We start from the raw sequence: 10,856 nt of genomic DNA, 5'->3' as shown, positions 1-10,856 counted from the left end.
GCGTACTGCAAAAAAAAAAAAAAAAAAAAAAAGGTGATGGGCCAGATTTGGCCTGCAGGCCATGGTTTTCCAACCTCTGCTTTAAACTACCACCAGATTGATCTTTTATGACTTCTGGATTGGATGATACCTACTTTAGAGTTCAGTGCCTTTTATACATCTGTGAAGCCTCAGTTACTTCACGTTTCTTATGAGACATCGTTCCATCAGCATCTTGATTACTTTTCTTTGGAAAAGTCCAACACAGCACAGCTCTGAATACAGCGGGTCTGTTGCTTCCCTTGTCCTATTTCTGCAACCTTCAGATTGTCCCTGCTTTTCATAACAACTCTATCACCCTCTGGGACTCAAAGGCATCATAGTTGTGAGTCTCAAAACAAACATGATGGGTGTGAATTTGCATTGTGTACATCTAAAGAGCTAATGTTAATTTCAGATCATTCACTCCTTATTGGCGAATGGTAGCAGTCTCTCTCACGACTTTTTGACCTTTAAAGCAGTGAAGGTATCTGTAAGGAAAGAGGAAAGTATTTAATACTGTGTTTTGACCACCAAACAAGGCTTGGCATGTAAGAGGCGTTAACTATTGATTTAACAAATGCGTATCTTCCAACTGTGTCAGTTTTATAATCTCCTGATGTACGACTCTGTTCACATCACTAACCCTGCTCAAAATTCTGAATTAATCCCACATTCTTTGTTTTTCTATACAGTTGATTCTTTTTAGCCTGGCATATCAAACTTTCTGTGATCTGGCCCAGCCTTCTTGTGTAATCTAGTCACTCGTTACCATCCTTATTCTCAGCAAGATTGGCTCATTTTTTACCCTGGAAAGTGTCTTTGTATATCTTTGGTTTGGGTATATAACTTCCTCCAACTTGAATTTTCTCTAGCTTTTCTCAATGTTTGCTATATACGGCTTTACCTGTCTTACCAAGGTCCAGCTTACGCCTCTTCCGTGAAGTTTTCCCTGCCTGCTGCCTTGCCCAAGAAGTGATCTTTCCTTTCTCTGAACTCCCACAGAAGTTCAGAGAAACTTCTTTTACCTCTTTTGTTGCATAAATTTTGTCTTTACAACTTACGCCCCTTTTCCTTCTAGGTGATTTGCTCTTTGGACAAGGAATATAACCTTTTTTTTATTTAAATTTTATTTTTCTTACTTTTTGGCTGCGTTGGGTCTTTGTTGCTGCACATGGGCTTTGTCTAGTTGCGGCGAGCAGGGGCTACTCTTCATTGCAGTGCACGGGATTCTCATTGCGGTGGCTTCTCTTGTTGCACAGCATGTGCTCTAGGCGTGTGGGCTTCAGTAGTTGTGGCACTCGGGCTCAGTAGTTATGGATCGTGGGCTCTAGAGCGCAGGCTCAGTAGTTGTGGCACACGGACTTAGTTGCTCTGTGGCATGTGGGATCTTCCTGGACCAGCAATTGAACCCATGTCCCCTGCATGGCAGGCGGATTCTTAACCACTGCACCACGAGGGAAGTCCTGGACAAGGAATATAATTTTTTTATTATCTGTGTCTAAATGCCTAGCATAGCACTTAGTATGTAAGCACTTAATAAATGTTATCTTGAATGTAACTAGTTTTGAATCAAATTCTAGAAAGAGCATATGATTTGTTGCAAAGTAGGAGGTGGGTTAGGATAAGCAGTTTCATCCCTTGTTTTATTACTCAGGTGACCTGAGTATGTTATTTAACTTCTTTGTGTTCTGTCATTGTTGGAAGGAGAAAATGGTTTTCTTCCATCTACCTTTAGAAGAAGCGATGACAATAAAGAGCAAGACCTATTTAAAATGGTAGAACTTTTACATATGCTGTTGTCAAATGTTGCATTTAAAAGTATACTAAAGAATCCATATTTTGGAATAGCCTTTTAGGGGAGAATCTCCTTTTAAAAGTCTTCTTGGTAGTTCATTCAGCATAACCTTTTAGAAGGCACTGGTTTAGAACTCTGCTGTATGCTGGCCCTGGAAGTTGCCATAATTCTAATTTTTTTTTGCTTGTGAGGCTTTGTAATGGTATTGAGAGGTTATAGTCTTTTTGCATTTTTGTTTGACTTAGCATTGAAATCACTTATTCATGTATTGTTCATTAATTTAATGTTAGCCATTGAAAAGCTGGTAAATATTTCAAGCTAGCTAAATACAGTCTGTATTTACAGGCTTGCAAAGCTAATGGGAAATGGAAGTTGCCTGTGAAGCATGAATAACACTGAAGAGAAGTATAGTTACAAAGGGTCAGGAGTATGACTATGTAGTACAGTGTGGCAATTATGTAAATGAGTTAATTCAAAATGAGAGGACTTCCCTGGTGGCGCAGTGGTTACGAATCCGCCTGCCAATACTGGGGACACGGGTTCGAGCCCTGGTCCGGGAAGATCCCACATGCCACGGAGCAACTAAGCCTGTGTGCCACAACTACTGAGCCTGTGCTCTGGAGCCCGTGAACCACAACTACTGAGCCCACACGCCACAACTACTGAAGCCTGCGCACCTAGAGCCCGTGCTCTGCAACAAGAGAAGTCACTGCAATGAGAAGCCCGTGCACCGCCATGAAGAGTAGCCCCTGCTCACCACAACTATAAAAAGCCCACATGCAGCAGCGAAGACCCAACACAGCCAAAAAGAAAATATAAATAAATAAATTTATTTTTTTTAAAAAATGAGAGCAATCTCATTCCAGCTCTAGACTTCCTGAGCAAATAAACTTGGGAAATGAATTGTCTAATTTAGTCACTTGCTCTTGGTGCCATTTAAGCAGTTTTCTGAGTAGTTAAACAAGAATCATGTGTATTGGAAAGTCTGTGTTTTAGTGGCCATTTTAACCAGTATTTCAACGGTGTTTCCATTAAAAGTGTAACCTAATTTACAATATGTCTATTTCCTGCATGAACCACTTTATTTTATTAAAAAAATTTTTAATGAAGTATAGTTGATTTACAATGTGTGTTAATTTCTGCTGTACAGCAAAGTGACTTGGTTATACACATATATATTCCTTTTCATATTCTTTTCCATTATGGGTTATTACAGGATATTGTGAACCATTTTATTTAAATAACTCTACTAGTCTCACTATTATGATGAGTTGTATAATAGAGCTATTACTGACAGTTTTCTACATATAATAGAAACCTTTTTTCCTCTCCTATTTCAGCCATAAAATGTTCATATTTGTCTATTTTGGTTATGCAGAAGTTTAATAATCAGGTCATATGATTCCCAGTCAGTGAGGAAATTGACAAGATTTTTAGAAAGTAATTATTAACGAGATATGGGTCTGACAGTTTAGCCTAAAGGGCCTGTTTGAGATATCACGGTTTGAGAAGAGAGCTATGGGCCTTTAAATATTTATGTTTTAAATATTGTGAGTGTATGAGTAAAATCATAACAGGTCATCCTCTTGTTTTTTAGGACTTAAATGAGTTTAAGGAGATGACAACATGTGTCTTCCCCAGGTAAGCTTTCTTTGAGGATTTGTCTTTCATTTATTTATTTTTTTCATTATTATCTTTTAATAATTTATTTATTTTATTTATTTATTTTTGGCTGTGTTGGGTCTTCGTTGCTGTATGCAGGTTTTCTCTAGTTGTGGTGAGCGGGGGCTACTCTTCCTTGCGGTGCGCGGGCTTCTCATTGTTGTGGCTTCTCTTGTTGCAGAGCACGGGCTCTAGGCACGCAGGCTTCAGTAGTTGTGGCACGTGGGCTTCAGTAGTTGTGGCTCGTGGGCTCTAGAGCGCAGGCTCAGTAGTTGTGGTACACGGGCTTAGTTGCTCCGCGGCATGTGGGATCTTCCCGGACCGGGGCTCGAACTGTGTCTGCTGCATTGGCAGGCGGATTCTTAACCACTGCGCCACCAGCGAAGCCCCTGTCTTTCATTTAAAACAGTCGTCAGGGCATCCATAATACAAACAGGTATTCAGTAATTTATTAAAACCATTTGGTCATGATGACAGTCCCATTCACATAAGCTGGGAAATGGCTTAACAGCTCTACCTTTGTGATGGTTTGCTTTTACAATTGATGATTGGTTTTGTTGTTAAAAATTAAAAATCAGAAAAAAAAAAATTAAAAATCAGAAACGACCTGAGGGTGAAAATGGACAGCAGCTGCTTTTTTCTCATCCCACCTCCCGCTATCTGAGGAACTGGTGAGGTCTTCTTGAGTTGGCTCTTGTCTTTCTTATATGTCGGGTGAACCTTGTCACGGTGAAGTGTCCAGTCGAGGGTATTCAGTTGACTATTGGAGACAGTTAAATATATAGTTGGACAGAGTTGAATATGTCCAGTTGAGAGTATTCTGTAGTCAGTCAAGAACTGTCTGCCTAGAGAGTTTCTTTTTCTCAACTTTAAGTCAGTGCCTTAACCTGATAATGTCCACGGTTAGTACTGTGTGTTCTGATAGGTCCACGTCAGCCACATGGAGTCTGCAGAGCAAGGGTCTGCATCTGAGGACCTGTCTGAAGAGGGCTGGTGGACAGTTGCTCTTTCAGCCAGGCTATTTCTGTCCTGTTATCTGCAGTGCTCACATTTATGTGAGAAGAAACAGTTTTCATATTAGTGTCTTCCTCTTTTTTTTTTTTAGTATTCCAGTGTCTGAAGCAGAATAGTAAGAAATAACAACAATAGTATGAAACTGCCAAATGCAAATTTTGACCCTCCAAGAAATTATATCATACAAATCTGGGTAGTGGTAGGAGATGGTAACAGCTTGAGAGTGTTAGACCTGCAGCAGTATTTGATCCATGTAAAAACATATGAGGATATTTAACTTACACTTGAGGTCAATGTAGCCCATGCCCTCTCAGCAAATCAAAACTTGTGCTCTGGGTGTGGACTTTCCCACAGTCTCTTGATGAAATCCCTGGATGAGGGGACTGAGTCCTCATCTAATGTAGCAGAGATGCCAGCACTAGGTTGGAATGGCTGATGTGCTTAATTCCTCTGTCCACTTTTAAGACTTTCATTTGAGTAAAATACATTTTAAACATTGCTATACATTTTGTTTACCTTATTAAAAATTCTTTTGCTTTTAGACTCTTGGATACAAAATTGATGGCCAGCACACAACCTTTTAAGGTATTTTTAAAATCTGAACTATCAAGCTATAATTTGAAATTTTCTGAATTACTTCTAAGAGCTTTGGAATTCTGGTCTATTGAAACGTCGTTTTCAAACCACCCCCCCTGGAAAAAAAAAGAAAAAAGAAAGAAAGGAACAAAAAAGGAAAAAAGAAATTGGAAAAAGACTAGAAATAAATATATCAAAATGTGAATAACAGTTGTCTTTGGGTGGTAGAATGTGGGGTTTTTTTTCTCCTGTATTCTTTCTGAATGTAAATTTTTAATATTATATAATGTATTTTTGAATAGGTTACACGTGCACACATGCCTTCATTTCTTTTCCTTAGTTTACATATTTTGAATATATATTCTAATCAAGAGAATTCAGGTAAAAGTATAATCAGTTGCTACTTTCTGAAGTGACTTTATATGGCTGAGTGAAATGAATGCCAGAACAGTATAGCTTTCTGCCCAAAGGTCTGTAGATATCTAACACATCTGTAAAAACCTTTCATACGGCTGTACTTTCCATATGGTGGAAATTAAACTTGCCGTTTCTCTTTCACATTGAAAAAAACAACTCCTGTGTTTCTTTAAAGAACACAAGGGGGCAGTACTAGATTTTTTTTTTTTTTTTTTCCTGACAGTGAATCTCTTTAATGTATGTTGCACTGAGATGATAAAGGCTCATCATTCTCTGCTTACTGGTTTGCAGGATATCATTAACAACACATCCCTTGCGGAATTGGAAAAGCGGTTAAAAGAGACACCTTTCAACCCTCCTAAAGTTGGTAAGAATATAAAATGATCCTGAAAAGCCCCAAACTCTTGGTGATAATTACGGACGTCTATCGTAGAAGAAAGGTGGAACTGTTGTAGAAACTACGTATATTGTACATTTGTAGATTTTGGCTAAATTAACTTGCTCATGCCCTGGGTTGAATTACTGTTTTCTGAGTAAAGGTGGTCTTCTAATTCTGCATCTGTTTTATGTGAGTAGGATTGGGTAGCCTGTTCATTGAGAAGTTTAGCAATGGAAGCTTCAGGGCTTTTTATTTACTAATGCTTGGAATTCTCCCTAAACTTGATGTGTCTTTCTTTTTTATGGTGCTTTGTTTCAGAGGAGACAAAGTTGGTGATTAATTGCAAGGGCTAGAGTGAAAATATGCTTTCTGTCTCAGGAAAGCCCAAGAACTGGGTTTACAGATGAAGAAGGAGGGGCCCCAGCCCTTCCTCCTTCAGAGGTGGCTTAGGCACCCAACAGCAACAGTGAGGAAAACCAAAAAGGGAGGAATGTTTCTTGGGGGCGCAGATGTTTTGCCACATCTGGCCATGGCCCCTACCCAGGTATTTGGTGAACCTTCCAGGTGTTATTCCTTGGTTCCTCTTAGCCTATTTGTGTTGCTTGATACAGTAACTCACATTCCCTTAGCTGCAGCCTGCAAACTTCCCAAGACCTTGATAATAGGACCTTGATAATAGGACTGATGGTTCAGAAATTGACAATGGAAGATACTAAAGCAGCCAAGGCTACAGTTATTTGCTTCCCTTTCTGGAATAGTCCAAAAAAGGAATTAAGTAAAGGGTGGTGGGGTTGTTGGAGGGGAGAAAGCCTAGACCTTTTCTCTAACTATATAATGGAAATAATTGATTTTGGAAATACGTGTTTCAGTTGGTGGCAGGGTAGAGGCTATGACTTAGTTGGCTCTCATGTTAAAAGACTTTTTTTAAGCTTAAAGTCTAATATTTGATACTTACTGAGGTTAAAGAATTCTTGCTTAAAGAGCACTGTATTGACGTAAAAACAATTGTAGCCTTTTCATTATTAATTTATACTCATGCTTTTGATTCTGTTGTAACCTTTTTGATATTCATTTCCGGAATGGTTCTAGGAAATAATTATCTATGAGTTATAGTTTTATCCTATTATTTCCGTATAATATTCTGGTAGAGAGTTTACTCTAAAGCGGCTTTCTCGTCTTAGACCTCATTCTCTCAGCATCTGTGTATATCAGTGTGACCAAAGAGTCATGTTATAAAATGGTCTCTCCTATGAAGTGGCCCCATATTCCAAGGGCAGCATTACAGCAAGTTCTGATCTATTTTTGGACTTAGTTGTGCTTTCATCTTTAGATCTGTAAGCTTGGAGACATAGTAAAGGATAGTATTGAATTGAGCTGCCAATCTTGATTGGAGTCTTGCTTTTGGGGAGGGTTACCTGGGGTATTGACAGATAACAATTACAGAGCGTTTACCGTGTACCAAGCACGGTGTAAGAGCTTTACTTATATTAGCTCATTTGATCCTCACAAAAGCCTAATGAGGGAGCTTTGATTATCATCTCCATTCTACCAAAATGGAGGCCCAGAGGGGGAGTGATCTGCCCAAGATCACATAGCAAATAAGTGGTGGAGCAAAGATTCAAACTCAGACAGTGGGACGCCAGAGGCCATGCTGTTAGTCATTACTCTGAAATACCTGTTGCGTCCCAATCAGAAGAGGAATCATTGTCACAGAGCAGTTATGCATGATTGTAAATAGCACCCACCTGCGTGCAGTTGAGAGGCCTGTGGCTGAGTCTTTGGTAATGTAACGGAGGCATTTCTCTAGTCTAGACCAATGCCCTTGTTTTCAGTGACTCTGTTATCTCAAGGTCTTGTGTGGAGAGAATTAAGAAATAGATAGCTTTCTTTCTGCCTATTTAGGATGTTTCTGCAGCACAGACTAATGCCATTTGGATTTGTCAGGGCAGTGCACTTACCAGTCTTCATGATTTGTGATGATCTTGGGAAAACTGTTTTTTCTTTTTTTTTTTTCTTTTTACCTCTTTAGAAAGTGCAGAAGGTTTTCCAAGTTATGACACAGCTTCTGAACAGCTCCACGAGGCAGGCTATGATGCTTATATCACAGGACTGTGTTTCATCTCCATGGCAAACTACCTAGGTACTCACTGTACATGTTTCTGTTAGACACACTGTGGTCCAGAGTGGATCTTCCCTGTCTGCCCTTTCCCTGGGATCCACTCACCCAGTGAGAAGTGGGAGGGTTTTGAGGTTGGAGTGGGAGGAGGGGGAGGATGTTAGGGCGGGGGATGGAGAGTACACGGGGAGAACCATCACCGCTTACCTGTGGTGTACTTGGCCTGGATAAGTGCCTTTTACCCTTGCTGAGCCATACCATTGATTTAAAGATATTTTTCAGGCTTTGTCTACTTGACTGTATATAATATTCTGCTTTTTTTCATTAGGTTCTTTTCTTAGTCCTCCGAAGATTCATGTGTCTGCCAGATCAAAACTCATCGAACCTTTTTTTAACAAGTAAGTAATCAGGACCCCAGTCCCCCAGCATTCTCTCACTGTGGAAGAGCCCAGTATTTGGGATGTCTATTAGGGGTTATTGGGAGGTCTAGGGCATTTTTAGATAAGATATTTTTAATCTCTGGTGACTCAGATGTTTTTTGAAAAATAGAAATTGACCTTTTCAAAAATAATTTATTAAATATATTGGCTAAATAAAAGAAAGAAAGAAAACATTATCGAAGGTAATAGCACATCTCTTCCAAGACAAAGAACTGGTGGTTTTGGAATTTAAATGACTCACAAGGGAGACTGTGTGTATGTGTCTGTGTACACAGTCAGACCTAACTTACCCCTAACAAGCTTTCTGTGTGAGATTATTATTTATGCTTGCATTATTATCTGAGATGATGTTGGTTACACAGATGGCTTTTAAGATAATGTATGGAGAAGTTTTGATTATCATTGCATCCCGAGCCCTCATCTGAATGGATCCAATGAAGTAAAAGCTTGCTCGGATACCTTTATTGTTGGAGGAAGTCAGTGTGATTCAGGGAAACATCTAAGTTCAGAGCATTTCCAAAGAATCTCAGATAGTTATTTCAAAGTGTGGTTTGTGCTTTCTTGGCACAGTTGAGGCTAAAGTTATGGATGTGATCCTCAAGCTGGCCACAGTTTGGCTCCATGCCAGAGCCCTAAACCTTCATCTTTACCCCAGCTCTCTTCATGGGGTTGGTTCCAGGAGATTCAGGGCAAGCCAGACAGAATAGGGCAGCCCACATTGATCACTACTACCACTGAGAGAAAGAACTGTTTCAGTATTGGGTTGGTTACATCATTTCCTTACATTATATGCAGCACTTTACATTTCCGTCAGTGCTGCACCGAGTAAGAATGCTGTCTCCTTCAGAGTCTGTATAAATACCAGTATCACAGTGCTTGTTTGTAGGTGACATGCTGCAGAGACAGATGTTAATTCCAACCATCTGGATTCCTATAGGCTTGGAATTTGTGTAGTCTGAGTTAGTGAATTTTATCATACTGTGGCTTCTTATTTTTTTAATCTTCATTTTTCTTTTCTGTGGAAGTTCAGAGGTAAATGTGTTTGACTTTTCAAAACATCTTTCAAAGAGGACTGGGTAACAATGTAGTGTATTTTGAAAATTAAGTTGAATTTTTCTGCATGGGAAATTAGTTCTGCTAACAGTTGAGTTCTAGCTGTCTATCCAGCTCAAAATAGGTTTTTCTTAGCTCTTAATTCTAATTTTGGGGGTAGTGTTTATCTTTGTAAATCTTAGGAAAGACAGTTATGTCATTGACTATGGAATCTGCAGGTGACACTAAATATTGTTTGGATCTTGGCCTTTCCTTGCATTTTTATGTTTGTTTTTTTAAAAATATTTATTTATTTTATTTTTGGCTGCGTCAGGTCTTCGTTGTGGCATGCGGGATCTTTCGTTGTGGCACGTGGGCTCTTCATTGCAGTGCACGGGCTCCTCTCTAGTTGTGGCATGGGCTCCAGAGCACGTGGGCTCTGTAGCTGTGGCACGTGGGCTCTCTAGTTGTGGCTCACATGCTCAGTAGTTGCAGCACGTGGGCTTAGTTGCCCCGTGGCATGTGGGATCTTAGTTCCCTGACCAGGGATCGAACCCGCATCCCCTGCATTGGAAGGTGGATTCTTAACCCCTGGACCAACCAAGGAAGTCCTGCATTTTTGTGTTCTTGATGTTAAGTTCGTTGTTTAACAATATTTTCCACCTGGGAGATGTTTACTCGTGTTTAAATATTTAAAACAACAATCCTGCTTCTCCACCAAAATCAGCTTCTAATAAAATCAAGTGATGGATACAAACTGGGTTAGATAGAGGCTGTCTCTAGTTTTATCAGTCATCTGTGTGACCAAAATGAAGAGTAGTCAAAATAGGCTTTGATTTAAAAGTTTAATAAGACTTTATATATTTCTAGATCAATTTATTATTGCTAATTATGTGCAAGGGTATTACTCAGAAGAACTGGGCAGTAAACACATAACTTCACTTTAAATTGGGACTTGTGTCTATTCAGATTATTTTTTGCTGAAACCTAGATGCATATCAAAAATAGTTGAGGATTGAGGAATCCTCCTGTGATATTGCCCTGAAAATTCTTGGCCACTTTAATTTTTTTGCTCTATTTTTCCCCATCTGTAAAGGAAGAATCTTCATCTTCGAAGGGAAAAAAATTTCCAGCAGGATTTGAAGTGCAAAATAAGGACTATTTTTATTCTATGTTGGAATAGCTTGGTCAAGTACAGCTATCCATTCTTTTTTTTTTTAACATCTTTATTGGAGTATAATTGCTTTACAGTGTTGTGTTAGTTTCTGCTGTGTAACAGAGTGAATCAGCTATATGCATACATATATCCCTATATCCCCTCCCTCTTGCATCTCCCTCCCACCCTCCCTATCCCACCCTTCTAGGTGGTCACAAAGCACCGAGCTGATCTCCCTGTGCTATGCG

At 39.5% G+C, this 10,856-nt stretch overlaps 1 protein-coding gene across 3 annotated transcripts in view; it reads left to right on the top strand.

Annotated features, from left to right (window-relative positions):
• PARN (poly(A)-specific ribonuclease) overlaps positions 1–10,856 on the top strand; it is a 159,233-nt gene that overhangs the window by 30,281 nt on the left and 118,096 nt on the right. For all 3 annotated transcript variants that reach the window (XM_055090007.1, XM_007106145.3, XM_028499783.1), the window contains exons 14-18: positions 3,414–3,457; positions 5,035–5,077; positions 5,777–5,852; positions 7,894–8,004; positions 8,309–8,378. In XM_055090007.1, coding sequence (XP_054945982.1) covers positions 3,414–3,457; positions 5,035–5,077; positions 5,777–5,852; positions 7,894–8,004; positions 8,309–8,378 — 344 coding nt within the window. The remainder of the gene's footprint in view (positions 1–3,413; positions 3,458–5,034; positions 5,078–5,776; positions 5,853–7,893; positions 8,005–8,308; positions 8,379–10,856) is intronic.

This window comes from Physeter macrocephalus, chromosome 14 (assembly GCF_002837175.3).
Source record: "Physeter macrocephalus isolate SW-GA chromosome 14, ASM283717v5, whole genome shotgun sequence".
Lineage (NCBI taxonomy): Eukaryota > Metazoa > Chordata > Mammalia > Artiodactyla > Physeteridae > Physeter > Physeter macrocephalus.
Note: the sequence above shows the minus strand (reverse complement) of the source record. Positions and strands in the feature narration are given on the sequence as shown.